The sequence below is a fragment of the Miniopterus natalensis genome, chromosome 11 (genome assembly GCF_054644295.1).
Source record: "Miniopterus natalensis isolate mMinNat1 chromosome 11, mMinNat1.hap1, whole genome shotgun sequence".
NCBI lineage: Eukaryota > Metazoa > Chordata > Mammalia > Chiroptera > Miniopteridae > Miniopterus > Miniopterus natalensis.
Window position 1 is genome coordinate 32,360,114 of NC_142091.1, and position 17,608 is coordinate 32,377,721.

At 39.8% G+C, this 17,608-nt stretch overlaps 1 protein-coding gene across 1 annotated transcript in view; it reads right to left on the reverse strand.

Moving 5' to 3' along the window:
- The window catches only part of ANKRD42 (ankyrin repeat domain 42), a 35,069-nt gene extending 18,599 nt beyond the window's left edge, over window positions 1-16,470 (reverse strand). The window contains exons 1-5 of the mRNA XM_087821628.1: window positions 16,343-16,470; window positions 14,362-14,528; window positions 9,080-9,187; window positions 5,903-6,022; window positions 4,454-4,589 (exon numbers count right to left, since the gene is read on the reverse strand). Of these exons, the coding sequence (XP_087677754.1) occupies window positions 4,454-4,589; window positions 5,903-6,022; window positions 9,080-9,187; window positions 14,362-14,528; window positions 16,343-16,400 (589 nt within the window). The 5' untranslated portion in view covers window positions 16,401-16,470. The remainder of the gene's footprint in view (window positions 1-4,453; window positions 4,590-5,902; window positions 6,023-9,079; window positions 9,188-14,361; window positions 14,529-16,342) is intronic.
- Window positions 16,471-17,608: the final 1,138 nt, after the last annotated feature.

Here is a 17,608-nt window from a genome sequence, read left to right on the forward strand (position 1 = left end):
CCAGATGAGGGTCACCAAACAGCAGGCGCTGGAAAGTGAAATCCCAGTTATGCAGCTTACCATTACATGACACAATGCTTGCTATGTAAGACAGAGAGATGACAGACAGACAAATATTTTTAATATTTTGCAAAGGGGGGGAGGGGAGAATAAACCAAAATAGTCACTATGCAAATATGAATGATGTTATTTTTATCACTATGTATTTTGTTTTCCACAAACGTTTTTATTACAAACAAGAAGACTGGATCAAAATCACAAACTAAGCATACACACTACCTTATGTTTTCTACTCTAAATCCTAGAAAATAATAATCAATATATATTTTAAAGCCATAAAGGACTAAAAAACAAACAAGAACGCCATGAACAGACAAGAAATGTTAAGGAATCCTTGAAAGAAAATATATTGAATCAGACTGAGGGAGCGCCACAACCCAAAATGTGCAAAAAAAATAGTTCTGGGGTGTTACAAACTTACAGGTAATGATTACAAAGAACAAAAGAGCCTTTACACTCCTGAGAAATGATTATTTGGGAAATAGCCCAATCAATATGCAAATCTTGCCCCTAAAGAAGTAGGAGTGCTCAAGTGACCAATATAACTCAAGAGAAACAAGTCACAATGCCCAGAAGTTGCTGGCACACACCACTCTATACGTTCTCAGCTGAACCTCCCACTAAAAACTCCTTGAAACTTCAAACTCCTCTAACTACTTAATCATCATATATATTTACATCTTACGGGCATTTCTAACTAACTTAACACGTCAAAATCTGAATTCCTTATACTTCTTGCATACATTTTCCTTACAGTTTTTCCATATCAGTTAATGGAAACTCTCTCCTTTCCACATAGTTAAGGCCAAAAACCCTGGAGCTATCCTTGACTCTGCTGTCACTCCCCACATCTAATCAATCAGCAAATCTAAATTGCTCTTTTTAAAAATATATATATCTTTATTGATTTCAGAGAGAGGAAGGGAGAGGGGGAGAGAGAGACAGAAACATCAATGATGAGAGAGTCATTGATCAGCTGCCTCCTGCATGCCCCCCACTGGGGATGGAGCTTGAAACCTGGGCATGTGCCCTGACCTGGAATCAAACCTCAACCTTCTGGATCATAGGTCGATGCTCAATCACTGAGCCACACTGGCCAGGCAAAAATGGTTCTATCTTTAAAAGATATAAAGACTCCAATTACTTCTCACTATCTTTGCTACCTCTACTCTGGTGCAATCAAATAGTAGCCTAAATTATTGCATCAGTCTCCTAACTGCTTTATTTCTAGTCCTTGCCACCTCCATAGTCAGACCATGTGACTCTTGTGCTCAAAATCTTTCAGTAGTTCCTGTTACCTCTGTGATCTCATCATCTATTACCCTCTTACTTCTGTTCCAACCACACTAACTTACTGTTACTTCTTGCTGTTACTCAAATACAATAGGCACGCCACGTCTCAGGAGCTTTCTACTCACTGTTACCTCTTTCTGAAAATGCCCCCCGCCCCATGGTACCTGTGGCAGGACAGTAAGAAGCTAGGAAAGTGGAATGGAGAAAGCAAGTCAAGAAAATTAAATGAGACCAAACAATCTGAACAACTTACAGCCAGCTGGTGAATCGCAAGACCTTATCTCCCCTAACCAGACACTTGAGAGCAAAGTGTTTATACTCTCTTCCCCAACCAGAGAATATATAGCTTAAATCACCCTGGTTGGGGAAAATAGAGAACAAAGACTCAGTTCATGCCATTTGTGCCAGCTAAACCCAAGGATAAATGAAATAATATAACAAAAACCCCATTAAAACCAGACAGACTCAAGATAAAAAGTAAAACAATAAAGCAGACTAAAGAAAATCCAAAACTCCCCTACATTCTCATTTTGTTGTTGTTAATCCTCACCCAAGGATATTTTTCCATTGATTTTTAGAGGGTGGAAGGGAGGGATAGAGGGAAAGGGAGAGAGAGAGGGAGAGAGAGAAACATCAATGTGAGAGAAACACATTGATTGGTTGCCTCCTGAACTGGCCCAGACAAGGCCGGGGATCGAACCTGCAACCCAGGTACGTGCCCTTGACTGGGATTCGAACCAGAGACCCTCTGGTGCTCAGGCGGATGCTCTAACCAGCACCTTGAAGAGGGATTAATACATAATAGAAGCTCAATAAATAAATGTTGAGTTAATAATTTTTTAAGAGAGAGGTTTGAGCACAAGCAGTCTGATGCTGAGGGCATTCTTAACCTCTATAGTATATTATTAAAAATATACTATACCGTCCTGGCCAGGTCACTCAGTAGGTTGTCTTTTCATTTTGCTATACAAAAGCTTTTTAATTTTATGCATTCCCATTTGTTTATTTTTGCTTTTGTTGTCATTGCTGGGGGAAGCATATCCAAAAATCTATTTCTAAGATCAATGTCAAAGAGTTTACTGCCTATGTTTTCTACGAGGAAGTTTTATGGTATCAGCTCCTACATTTAAGACTTTAATCCACTAATAACAAACTATCAGAAAGAGAAATTAAGAAGACAATCCCATTTACAATCACATCAAACAGAATAAAATACCTAGGAATAAATTTAACCAAGAAGGTAAAAGACCTGTACTCTGAAACTATAAGACTTTTGATGAAGGAAGCTGAAGACAACACAAAGCAATACTGTGGTCATGGATTGGAAAGATTAATATCATTAAAATGTCTATATTATCCAAAGCAATCTACAAATTCAATGCAATCTCTATCAAAATACATTTGTGTATTATACATATCAAACGGCATTTTTCACAGAACTAGAACAACCCTAAAATTTATATGAAACCACAAAAGACCTTGACTAGTCCAAGCAATCCTGAGAAAGAAGAACAAAGTTGGAGGTATCATGCATGCTCCCTGATTTCAAACAATACTACAAAGCCACAGTCATCAAAACAGTATGCTACTGGCACAAAAAAGACATAAAGATCAACAGAACAGAACAGAGAGCCCAGAAATAAACCCACACTTATGTGGTCAATTAATTTATGACAAAGGAGTCAAGAATATACAATGGGGAGAGGACAATCTCTTCAATAAATGGTGCTGGGAAAATTGGACAGATACATGCAAAAAAATGAAACTGGACCATTTCTTATACCATATACGCAAATTTATTTTAAAAACTTTATTCAAAAATTTATTTCAAAAAAAGAATGAGAGCAAAATAATTATTTCCAGCCCAGCCAGTGTTGCTCAGTGGTTGAGCATCGACCTATGATCCAGGAGATCTCAGTTCAATCCCTAGTCGGGGCACATGTTTGGGTTTCAGGCTCAATCCCCAGCAGGGCACGTGCAGGAGGCAGCCGATCAAAGACACTCTCTCATCATTCATGTTTCTATCTCTCTCCCTCTCCTTTCCCCTCTCTGAAATCAATAAAAACACTAAAAATAATAATAATTTCCAGATACACAAAAATTGAAAAAGTTTATACCAAGAGACATTCACTAAATGAACATTAAAGGATGTACTTCAGAAAGAAGCAAAGTGATTACAGATAGTAGTGTAAAGGGGTGGAGATGAGGCCAGGAAGGTAGGTAAGTAAGAGCCAAATAATGAAGGCCCAGTATGCCAAGCTAAGGAATCAGAGCTCCACAGGGAACTATGGAGTTTTTAAGCAGCAAAGTGATTTGATCAAACCTGCCATATCATTCTGCCTGGACTTCCCACTCATGTTTGCTGAAGATTCCTTTAAGAAATAATTCAAGTATCATTTTTAGTAACCCTCACTCCAATCTCACTGTGAGCTATCCCTCTAATGAATTTCTACAGCACCTCTTAGAAGAAGACAGGGTATAGATCTCAATTGACCAGCTGATTGCAGGTTAGACAACTGTAGTTAGCAAATTAACTCAAATACACTAGTGTCCACTACTTATACTATTTTTTTTAAGTTATCTGTTGGGGCCCTGGCTGGGTAGCTCAGTTGGGTAGAGTACTGTCCTAATATGCCAAGGTTGCAGGTCCAACTCCAGTTAGGGCACCTACAAGAAGCAAATAATGAATGCATAAATAAGTAGAATAGATGTTTCTCTCTCTCTCCCCCCTTCCTTTCTCTCTCTCTCTAAAAATCAATAAATTTTTAAAAAAATAGTCTGTGGGGCGGAGATATGTGAAGTTAAAAAATAATAACACTAGACAGTAGATGAAGGAAACAGCTGGATGGAAGAGAAAAATTCAAGTTTAATTTTGCCAATTTCTCTTTTGCTGATACAGTTCCAAAAAAAAAAAGAAATCAATCACATGACAGATATACAATACAGGAGTCATATAAAATTTTAAAATGCTCATGTTAACATATTTACTACTTAAGTTTTGTGAGGCACTATTAGAATGGCAGTTTAAATTTCTTAAAACATGATCAACATTTTAAAACTCACATTAATGAAAAACCAAAATATTCACTTTTGTGAATACCTGGAAGGTTTCCATTGTAGTCCACATCTTCTATGCCACATCCCCATTTCACTAGAAGTTGCAAACAGCCAAGCCGTCCATGAAAAGCTGCATAATGTACAGGTTTCCATTCTCTCACATCAGTTATGCTGGGATCCTAGAGGCAACATTCACAAGGACTAAGTTTCCTTCCATTTTGTAGGGGAAACACTAAGTGTAGCAGCTTAACTTGGCAACTGAAAACTGGAGGCTGCTCTTAAAACTATAAGGCAAACAATAGCCCTGCTGGCGTGGTTCAGCAGTTGAGCATCAACCTATCATCCAGGCTAGGTCGAGGTTCATTTGATTCCCAGTCAGGGCACATGCCTGGGTTGCAGGCTCGATCCCCAGTGGGGGCCGTGCAAGAGGCAGCTGATCAATGACTCTCTCATTATTGATGTTTCCCTCTCTCTCTCTCTCTCCCTCCCCCTCTCCGAAACCAATAAAGATATATTTTAAAAAAAAAAGCTATATGGCAAACACTAAGTAATAAAAGAAAAATTTACTGAAACCACTGATTTGAACACACAAGCTAATAACATACTAATGAAATTTTATAGTCTTTTAAAATATGTTTTTATTGATTTTTTAGAGACGGAGGAAGAGATGAAGGATAGAAAGAAACATCGATCGCTGCCTCCTGCATGCCCCCTACTGGGGATTGAGGCAGCAACCTGGGCATGTGCCCTGACCAGGAATCGAACCAGTGACCTCTTGGTTCATGGGTCGACGCTCAACCACTGAGCCACAACAGTGGGGCTAAAATAGTCTGTTTAAAAAGAACATAACTAGTCACATGAAAATAGGTTTTAAAAAGGAAATTCACTAGTCATTTTACTGGTCACAGCTCCTGACCAGTAAAAGGAAAGGAATGAATTAAAATGATCAAATCATAGCCTTAAGAGCACAAAGAGTTAATGAAAAAATATTAAGATTTTTCACTTTCTCTCTATAGAAACACCAACTCTTACCATAATGTCTTCAATATAGGTAGTTCTTATAAGAAGTTATTTTTTACAACCACTGGGTAATATTAAAAATAAGTATCATAATAAATGAAATTTCTGGAGATGTAAATCAATTTATAAATTATATAAGAGTACACACAGAAATTCAGAAAGATTTACAGTCAGAAAGATTTACATGTGCTTGGAAGCTTCATAATCTTCCCAGTTAAACTCTGAGCTGACATGAAGAGCCCATAGCCTCTGAAACAGTTTACCCTACTAAACTGGGTGTTTTAGAGTTTTTCTGAAGACTTATCGAAATTATTGCTCCTGTGTTTAAAGATGAAAAAGCTAAAGAGAAAAATCAAATTACTTCCCTAAAGTCAGAAAGGGTACTTAGAAAGTCAGGAAGATAAATCAGACTACCAAATGCTATTTCATTTACATGATTATACATTCTCACATATTAACAGGAATCTCTCACCACTCCACTCCGGAGCATTATTTGTAAAGTGAAAGAATGTCCATGTGTCGCAGCAAGATGTACAGGAGTGCAACCACGGTCATCTTGAACTGCCAGATTTGCTCCATTAATTATAAGAGCCTAAAAATAGAGAAATGAGTTTACATGAATATAGATATTAAATCATAGAAATGCAGATACAGATTATTTAAAGGCAAGCAACTTATTAACCTAAATTATTATATATGTTCTTAATATGTGTCACAGGCAAAGTGTGGAAAGTTCTTAGCTAATCCAAAGAAGATGTTTGAGATCCTTTTTAACATTGGTTAGGAGACATTTATAATACCTGATTTCACATTTGGATTTGCGCATGGATCTACAATTTATAAGGCACACTTTTCATGAGCACTGATTAATAACCACTAAGCTAAACACTTTAACATTAAGCTAATAAAACTGAAATGTAAACTTCCACAATTTCAAAAACAGAATCTTTTATTAACTTGGTTTTGAATACAATAAAAGGATTTCATTATTAAAGTAACTAGTTCTAAGCTTCAAATCAAACTTCTAACTGCATCTGAGAAGATTCCATCTGATTTTACAATTGGCCCAGTTCCTGTATATGGGTTATATCATATACACAGCACATCCCAAATAATGTACAGAGTTATTGCTTTAAAAAATTATTAGTTAATATAATTTTATTTTCTCCCTCAGCCTTTTTTCTTATTTAACCAGCCCATATTTACCAGTATCTCAGCAAACGTTTATTTAGTCATAATTTCTGTCGAGAGTTTTAGGAAGAATAATCTCCATGATTTTGTCTGACTCACATTAACAAACTAGTTAATCATCATCACAAACCATATATTGAGTGCTCACTATGTTTTCAATGTCACTACAAAGAATATGAAGACATATCAACTTAGGGAATTAGGACTTATACAGAGACAAAGATAATCCGCTATACAAAGGTGTCCCTGATAATCAAGAACTAAACAGTATAGCACAAAAAAAGCATCACCCCAGCTCCAAGAAGGAAGAGGTCACTTTGAGGAAGAGGACAGTCAGGCAGAGGGAATGGCTTGAACTACTGCTTAGACGCAGGGGTCGGGAGCCTTTTTTCTGCCAAAGGCCATTTGGATTTTTTTTTTCCATTTGGATATTTATAACATCATTCGAGGGCCATACAAAATTATCAACTTAAAAATTAGCTATGAAAAAAGCCTAGATTTATTGAATTTCGAGTCCTGCCTACAGTTGCCTTGACAGGGCCAGACCAAATGTGTTTGCCCACCCCTGGCTTAGAGGAAGGAAAGTATTAAGGCTTCATTTGACCCTGATGTCCCCTAAAGTTACCATTTCCACTTCCTACTTCTCAAATTAAGAACTCAACTTGAAATCCACGTATAAATTGAGTGTCACCCCAACCACTGCGTAGAAATACAACCAGCCCCCGAGCTCTTAAGTTCAGTGGCATTTCCTTAAGCTTTATTCCCCTTAGTTTTATCCTGTACCTGATACTCTGCCTAATTCTTAAACTTCTACCTTCACTTGCACAGCCATAATGGATCCTGTCTCTCTCTCTCAGACTTCCTCCTCCAAATTCCTTACTCTTTTCTCTGCTTCCTCCCATGCCTACTATAGCATTCTTCAACATTCAAGCCTCAGTACTCTACACTCTTCTCTATACTTTATTACTCCTCAAAGCTTTGTCTCCAGCCCGTTTTAAACTGCCTGCACCTTCTGTACCTGAATGGCCTACAGGTACCTTAAACTTAAAAATGTGCCAAATTGAATCCAACCTCTTTCCTCCCAAATCTCCCCAGCCTTTCAAGTGTCCCTATCTAGAGTTTCATAATTATCTGTCATTCTGACTTAAAACTTTAACTTCCCACTATACTCTGTCAATGACTGCTTTGGAAGATGTCTTGAATCATTTTCTTTCTTTCCCATTGCCACCACCTAATTCACCCTCTGTGGTGAGTACACCAAAAATCTCTAATTGGTCTTCTTGCCTCCAAACTCCCTCTTTGTCCTCTGTAATCCTGGATACATTTCACAAGAATAACTTCCTGAAATATTGCTTTCATCACCTCATTCTACTGTTAATGTCCATGTGCATGTGTATGTATGTGTGCATATATGTATGTATATATGCATATATATGTAGTATGTGTATAAAATCTCTTTTCAATACAAATAAAATGAAAATCTTTATTCCACTTTTCAGACATTTTACAAACTAGCTTATCCAAACTTAGTTCATAACAGTCCACAGAACAAACCATCTACGCTCAAACTTACATAATAGTATATCCCCTGAACACATCTCCTTTTTCCAATTCAGGGACTTCACACAGAATTACAGTATAGAGGTTTAGAGGACAAAGCATGGGTTTAAACCCTTGCTTTGTCACTTACTTAGCAAGGTACTTAACCCTCTGAATCTGTTTCCTAATCTCATAGGATTGCTGTACTAAATGAGGTGATGCATGGGAGACTGTGACACATTACTCATTATTTTTATGTGCTCCTGATATATTCCCTACCTATAATGCTTCTTTACCACTTACCTCTTTAAAATCAACCCATTCTTTTAGGCTTAGCTGAAATTGTATTTCCTCTATTTAACATTTTTCTATTTCCAGCTAAGTTCTATAATTCTTCTCATCTGTACTTTTCATTGGCACCTTAATCATAAACTGTGCTTTGTATTGTTTTGTAATTCAGTGAACAGAGCTCCTGCCATTCCAAACAGAATCTCAGGATTCTTACAGGCAGGGACTGTTTGCTTATATGATTTTGTATTCCTCCAAATTCCAGTCTATTTCAGTCCATTGATTAAATACAGTCACTCTAAAAAATTAGGTCCTGCCACATATTAATGTGCTATTCTGGAAACACAGTAAATAAGGAATTTTAGGCATGGAAAACTATAAAGGAGATAATCTGTGCATGACTGTGGCATCTCTTAAAACAACTGAGATAAGCAACTACTTTGAAGATAAAAGGGTTTTGTCTTATATCATTTGTTTAAGTGGACAGTTGATACGAAAATAAGTTTTTATTTAAAACATAGAAGTAAATCTATAGGATTAAATTATTAGAATAAAAGCAATAGCTTAACAGAACTATGCCAAAGTAATTAAACTTACTGAATCTTTAAAAAGTAAACAAAGTTACTATTACCTGCATACAAGCATCCTGACCCCTGATTGCAGCTACATGAGCTGCTGTCCAGCCTCTCATAGTTGCTTTTGTAATATCAGCTCCATGCCAGAGGAGCCAATGAAGACACTAAATTAAGAAAATAACCGTATTAACAAATAAGACAGATGTTTTAAACATTTTTATATCTTTTAAATTTAGTCTGTCATCATGAAATACTGCAGCCTAAGAAGCATCATAAGTGAATAGGAGCACCAGGTATAAGAAAAACAAAAGCACAAGCACAATGACATGGTAACCAACATTGGGCCTTATTGTTGGGTAAACAATAGGGAGCAGTGGGAACTGTGACAAACTGGAGACAACATTCCTTGTCAATAAGGTGCAGATGCTATTCAATTCCAGCCAGTCATTGCTGTAAAATGCTGATCCAAATCTTATGTTTGACCAATACTGTACAAGTCAAACAAAACATATGTGAGCCAAATTCACTCAAGGACTGCTAGTTTGCAACCTCTGCCATAGATATTAAATGTGTCCAGAAGTTTCTGTACCAAGGCAAACTTTGTTATTCTGATGATATTCTCTAAAAAAACCCACAGTGGTTTATATAAAAAGGGGAGGAATCAAATGCATCTTCATTTAAGATTTATAAAAATTACCCTAAGTCTCATTATAATACAGTACTTAGAGGTCTCTGCCACATATAGTATTACTGTCTTTATATGTTGAAGTTTGTAGATTCTACCTTCAAGAAGTTTCTTTTTTTTAAATTGGCTGTATCATTGGAATACACTGAAATCAGTTATAGCCATATCACTTATTGAAAAGGCTTACCATTTAGGTATCAATTGCCTGTCACAGAGATTAGTGGCCAATAACATATTTTTTAAAAAGCTCAACTTCATTAACAATCACTGTAAATCATTCATTTATTCAACAAATATTTATGTAGAGACTACTATATACTAACACAGTTCAGGTACTGGAATAAAACCACTATAAACATTCATGTACAGGTTTTTTTTATTTGTCTTACATAAATGTGTAGAAGCAAGATTGCTGGAACCTAGGTAAGTATATGTGTAACTTTATAAGAAACTGCCAAACTATTTTCCAAAGTGGCTGTATTATTTTACACTTCCACCAGCAATGTATGAGAGTTCCAGTTGTTCCATATCCTTGCCAATACTTTATATTGTCATTTCTTGAGTTTTCTGGGGTTTTTTTGTCATTCTAATATATGTGTAGTGGCATCTCTTGTGGTTTTAATTTGCATTTCCCTAATGCCTAATAATGATGAGTATCTTTTCATGTGTTCAGTTGCCATCCATATTATCTTTAAGTGCCTATTGAAGTCATTTGCCTTTTTTTTTTAATTGGGTTCTTTGTTTTCTTACTACTGAGTTGTCTCTTATTCTGGTTACAAGTTCAGACATAATTTGCAAAGATTTTTCTCCTATGTTTTCTTCTAGGAGTTTTATGAAGTTAAGTTTCAAATTTGCCAATAATCTACTTTGAGTACATTTTTGCATGTGGTACCAGGTATGGGTCAAGGTTTGTGTGTTTTTTTACATATGAATATCCAAGTGTGCCAGCACCATTTAATGAAAATAACCTGTTCTCCATTACATTACATTTGCATCTTATCAAAAATCAATGGACAAATAAGCAGGAATTCAGAAACGGCTAAGTGAGGAGCTTGGCAAATCCTCCCAAAGAAGCAATGATAAAACTGAATAACGTTGTCAAAAACAACAATTTAGAGACTCTGGAAATTGACCACAGGCATATCACAAAATGAGAAGCATTTACTCAAGAAAATCTACTGAATCTCAGTAAGAACAGGGAGACTGGGACTACAGCTATGCCTATCCCCCACTGCATGGTGCTAAAGATCTACCTGGGTGGACAGCTCCACTGTCCTGCTGGAGGGGCTGACTTTATTAGGAGCTGAACATGTAAAATTCCATGTCCAGGCACATTGTCAAAAACAATTCTACTCCTCAGAACAATTTGAGAAAGCCAACAACAGAGCTTGCCTGAAATAATGATACTAAATACTACCCAGAAAATTAATAGGAAAATCCAAGAAATGAGATGGCCACTTATCCCTTCAGATCTAAAAGACCATGTGAATGTACAAGGCTGCTCAGACCCAGAAAAGACTGAAGAGGGACTAAGCTAGTTAGACATCCATGGCTAACCATGAGGCCTTGCAAACACATTTAAAAAAAAAAAAAAAAAAAAGATGTCAGGCTGACTTGTAAGCTACTTGAATTTTGAAAATATTCCCCAAGCTACACACAGACCCATCAGTAAAAGGTGAAATCCTTACTGGCTCAAGGTATTTAAGCACATGCTCTCATAAGTCATTGGCTGACCATTAAGCTAGGCTGACCCAGGGGTGAACCCTAGGAAGCCAGGCTTAAAAATAATAAACAATAATTAAAAGAACAACTCAGCAGTGGCCACACACTATGAAGAAAACAGACTCCATATAATCAGTCTAGGCGACTAAACATATAAACACAGCAACCACCACTCCTGGGTAGGGATAAGAGAGTAGGATCTGACTCTGAAGTTGCTACAATATACAATCTAAAATGTCCAGTTTTCAAAATGTCCAAGTGTGTTGGGATATGAGATGGGAGATATAAATCTACCATATTAAATAGCTTGAACTTTATCCTAGAGAGGATGGGTGTTAAGTAATATCAGATTTTCGTTTTAGAGTGGTAAGTTCGTATACAGAATATGAACTAGAGGGAGACAAGACAAAAAAGAAGAAAATCAATTAGATCGAAGACAGCGGCTGTGAGGATGAAGAGGGCAAATTTGAAAGACAAAGACAGAACAGAATCAACTCACCAGTGATTCAGTTCTTACTGCATCAATGTGCACCATTCACCTAGACAAATGTCAATAATGTGTAATGCTTCTGTGAAAAACTGAAAAAGTTCAAGGAGACATTTAAAAAAATGGTCACATTTGGTGCTTCTCAGATTTCTGAGGAAATTAATTGTTTTGTATTGTATATTACAGTTATCACTGACTGACAATATTGTTTTACAATAGTTCGGGGGGGGTTCTGAGGTTGGTATTAAATAAATACTTTAGATGGTGAAAAAATTGAGACAACGCAACAACGATTCAAAGGCCATTAGCCTAGAAAACTAAAAAAGGGATAGAAAACAATAAAACTTAGTTTTACAGCAACTGAATTTGAGATGCTAGTCAGATACACATGAGCTGTTGATCAAGTACCCAATACATACGACAGAATTCAGGAGGGAAAGTAAATCCGTGAATTATTATGTAGAAATGATAAAGCCAAGAAAGTCTAAAAACTGCCTGGAGAAGGCAAACATACAAAAATACCTATATTTATAGAATAGGCAGGGTAGGCTAACCAAAGAAGCCTAAGTGAGAGTAATAAGAGAAGCTGAAAGAATACCAGGAAAGAGATTAAATAAATAGTATGTCAAGAAGTCCTATCCTATGCCCTGGCCTGCCTGGCTCAGTGGTAAGAGCATCAGCCTGTGCACTGGAGGGTCACTGGGGTTCAAGTCCCATGTACCTGGGTTGCAGGTCCAATCCCCACCTGCTGGAAGGGGGCGTGTGGGAGGCAACCAATCCATGTCTCTCTCTCACATGGATGCTTTTCTCTCTCTTTCTCTCCTCTTTCTCTCCTCTCTCTCTCCTCTCTCTCTCCCCCTCCCTCTTCCTCCTCTCTTCCATTCTCTCTAAAAATCAATGGGGAAAAATACCCTCACTCCTCAGGTGAGGATTAAAAAAAAAAAGTCCTATCCTATTGGAATATGGCAGAGTAAAATCAGTATTTCCTCTCTTCAAAATCATCAAAAGAAAAAGAAAAACAGGAAGAAAACCCCATCTTTGATGAAACTAGGAGACATCTAAAACTCAAAGCACAAAACAGATGGGAAAGCTGCCAAAGTGTAGATCAAATAGGGAGGTGGGAGGAAACAGCAGAGAAAATCCCCACCCAGGGCTGCATGTGCAGAAAGATCCGTCAAGGCACATTTCTCTCAGCTGAGAGGAAGTCACTAAAAGGCCAAAGGGGAATCCTTGTTTACAACAGTTCAAGCGGGGCACACAAACTGGTGAAAAGAGATTCTCCAAACCAGATTTGGTTCCAAGAAGCAGAGAAGCACAGACAAACAAGAAATCACACAGAGAAGCCATATTTATAGAAAGCAGTTTCTGTTTGTGTAGCAGGGGGGAGGAGAGAGGGGGAAGACTGCGTAGTGGATAGACCTACTGCAGCCTACAGGGTGGGGAAATGTAGTAGCTAAAATAAGCTCCCCACACACAACCTTGAACCATGAGAAAAATGTTAGTTGGCTTTGTATACAGTCCAAGAATAAGAAGTTTTGCATAAAAAAATTCACTAAGCACTGCTTGTAGTAGCTAAAAATTGAAACCAACTAAATGTCCATCCATTGAATAAATTCTGATACTAGTCTAAGAATAGACTATTACAACATGGCCAAAAGAAATAAACTAGAGTACATATATTTAACCATATGTATCAAGCTGCAGAATGATACATATGTCATTTATATAAAATATCTCATTTAAAACAATGATATAATCATACACAGTAACGGCATAAAACATAGATAGGAATAATAAACATCAAATTCAGGGTAATTGTTATCTCTAGATTTGGGAAGAGAGAAATGGAGCCTGAGAGGGGTGTTAAGGGACTTCAAATGTATCTATAATATTCCATTTGTTTTCTAAAAATTTGAAGCAACTATAGTAAAAATGTTAGGATTTAAGAGACCTAGGTATTCATTATGTTATCCTTTTTAAGTTATCCTTTATGCTTTATGCTTGCCTTTGGAACCCAGCCACCATACTGTGAGGAAGCACAAGCTAGCCAGGTGGAGAATCCTTACAAATAGGCCCACATGGAGAAGAATTAAGTGCCCAGCCTACAGCCAGCATCTACCACCAACATCTGCGTGAACAAGCCTTCAGAAGGTTCCAGGCCCAGTTTTTCAATCTGTAGCTGAAGCCCCAGACATCATGGAACAGAGACAAGCTGTCCCTGAGATCGAAATTCCCGGTTCACTCCTGAGCATAAATAAATGGTTATTTTATGCCCCTAAGTTTTGGGACAATTTGTTACAAAGCCATTGTAACCAAAACACCCAATAATAGACTCAGTTGAAAAGGAAATTATTTGCAGTGCCTAGTAAAGGGCTTCAGTCCTGTTTGTTAAATTCACAACACTCCTAAGAGCCGGAAACTTACCCCAGTTTTATTTAGCCTACCTCCAAACTTCCAGAATGTGCTGCCCAATGTAAAGGGGTAAATTTATGGAGAACGTCAACTTCATTAATGCTGACTCCACGTTCTACTATTTCTGAAAGTTGCTTTACATCTCCAGCACGTACTGCATCATGTATGCTACTAAAATGCACCTTCTTCCTGGCACCTACTGAAAAATCAAATTGCTTAAAATATATTACAATACCAAAAAAAAAAGACTAAAGCAATAAGTCAAAAGCAAGCACAAAATCACTTTGACTTTCCAAACAAACCTAGTACACAGGTGTTTGTGATTAACATCTTCTTAACCAGACTTCCATTTCAGTTCTTATGTGTAAAGAGCATGGAAATGTCATTCGTTTATGTACAGGAGAAAAGTTGAACAACTGAAAACCATTGACTTTTCCACCCTGAATCTGGAAAGGCAGGCAAATACAGAGAAACACAGTCAAGTTCAGCTTACCTGGAGCAGAAGCCACTGGAGCGATAAAGAGCTAGAAGCACTTAAATGGGGAGTCACTGAGGAATTTTAAACAAAGACCAATAATGATCAGATTTGTAATGCTGGGTTTACAGGACTGGCTACAGGTGAGGGGAATTCATTGGGGAGCAAAAATGCAACACTAGCAATTCAGGGCGACCACATAATAAAGTAGCTAAGGTAGTCTACAGCAGAAAGGTTGAGACCCTCGACTAAGAGAATAGCATTAGAAACAGAATATTCAACAAATATTATGAAAACAGGTTGAACTGAAGTTGGATGTATATAGTGGGCAAAATAAGGAAAGAGTACTGGGATAACTCCAAGGAGCCTGGCTTAGTTCCCTCAGTGATGTGGTGCAATTGAGACAGTGAATGCTGAAGGACAGAGAGGGCATGTGGTTACAAAATTACATTTTATTTATTTTATTTTATTATTATTATTATTTTTAATCCTCACTTGAGGATATGTTTTATTTGATTTGTGTGTGAGAGAAAGAAACATCAATGTGAGAGAGACACATCCATCCGTTGCCTCCCAGTACACGCCCCAACTGGGGATGGAACCTGAAACCTAGGTATGTGCCCCGACTGGGAATCACACCAGAAACCTTTTGGTGTAGAGGACAACGCTCCTACCAACTGAGCCACCCAACCAGGGCCAAAATTACATTTTAGACATGTTGATCGTAAGGTGTCCCAGGAAAGAGTTCCAGAAGGGACTTTTACATATGAGTCTGCAGCTCAGAGGAGAGATCTGGAGTTCAGATCTCAGCGTTAAATGTGTCTCAGTATTAGGTAGGTTTTTCTGATACCCATCCTCACCCCATAATGGAACCATAATGGCACTCTACTCTTCTTCATAATATTCATCACATTAATCATTAGTTGTTCAGTATTTCTCTTCACCAGTAGAAGGTAAGGAATATGCCTGTGTTCTTTAATGATACAGCCTTAAGACACAGCACATATTAGGCACTCAATAAATATTTACTGGATGGCTGAATAAATAACATAGATATGAAAGTCCTCAGGAGGGTTGAAGTCATAGTACATAACAAAAAAAGCACCAGTGATGGCACTGTCCAGGGGGAAAAGCAACATTTAAGGAGAGGAAGGAAGAAAAGTCAGCAAAGAAAAGGGAGAGTCAACGGAGTGGAAGGAAGAAAACTAGGCAAGTACAATGTCATCTCCACAGGGTCCAATGCTTTAGAGAAGTCAAGTAAGAACTTAAAGGGGTTCATAAGATTTAACAAGTGTGGCCATCAGTGGGCGAGAAGTCTCAGGAATGTGCAGATGGAAAGAAAGGGAGTAAAGCTCAAATGAGGGAGGTTAGGGGAAAGGTGAACAGCTTTGGGACCCATTGAAAACAGGTCACTAGGGGGAAAGCGGAATTACAGCTGAGAAAGGGAACTGCCAGAAAGGGGTAAGGCTGATGAGGGCAGAAGGCAGAAAGGAAGTGTGGCGGGGACAAGGGCCATCGAAGCAACTAATCTGACTCACACGGGGTTGCAGTCTCCGTGGAGGAGGTGGAGGGCCCCGAAAGGGGCACCCCGGGCATGGTGCGATCCCACCGACTCCGGGGAGACGAGTCTAGGCCCCCGCTGCTGCGGCGGTCTTCACTTGCTGTCCCCCACGAGCCACTGCAGCGGCCGTCTTCGTCTTCGCCTTCGCCTTCGCTAGGACCGGGGCCGCCGTCCTCCCTTGCTCTGTCCCAGGAGCCCCTGCAGCCCGACCCTCCGTCTTCACTTTCCCGCTCCCAGAAGCCACGGAGGCGGCGGCTGGAGTCTTGGCTGCCGCTCACCCCGGAGGAGTCGCTGGCCTCGTAGCCGCGATCTTCACTTACTCCCTCCCAAGAACTACTGACGCTGGGAGAGCCATCGACACTCCCTCCTTCCCAAGAGCCGCTGAGGCGGCGGCGGCGGTCGTCGCTGCCCCTTTCCCCGGAGTCGCTGGTTCCGGGACCGCGGACTTTTCTGACACCCTCCCAAGTACCACAGAGGCGGGGACCGCGGTCTTCTCCGACCGTTCGGCCCGAGTCACTAAACTGGTGGCCGCCTGCTTTACTGAAACTGACGTCACTGCTGAGAAAGCCGCTGTCTCTCCTCACGCTCTCCCAAGAGCTGCAGAGACCGCGGCCACCATTTCTCCCCACAGCCGCCGGAGAACCACTGCGGCGGCGGCCCAGGTCTTCACGGACCCTTCTGGAGTCACTGCGGGAGAAGCCGAGGTCCTCGCTTTCTCTTCCTGTAGAGACACTGCAGCGCTGGTCGTCATCCACACGGATGCTTTCCGTGTCCTCGCTGAGACTGAACTCGTGGCCGCCGCGAGGGCTGAGCCGGCCGTTGGTCCTCCACACGCGAGGGCCGGTGCGGCGGCCGCCGTCTTCGGCTGCTACTCCTGGCGAGTCGCTGCGGCGGCGGCCGCCGTCCACGGGTACCCTCTCCTCGGAGAAGCTTTCCAGCGTCCCGACTCGGGCCGCGGGGCTGGAGCGGTGGCGGAGCCGTCGCCTTGGAAACGAAGAAAACTTCCGGCTTCCGGCGCGCTACGGTCATTTCCGGTTCCTTGCGGCTATGCGTCACTTCCGACTTGTCTTCCTTCACCTCTTTCAGGGCCTCGCCTCAAGAGGAATCGGGTGCCGGTCGAGACCGGTTTTCGGTGAAGGTGCGCTGGGCCTCGCGCCCAGCCTCGTCGGGGCCGCGTCTCTGTAACGGCCGGGCCGGGATCGCGCCCTCCGCGGCTCGGCGCTCGGGCGGAGGCTCCGGGACC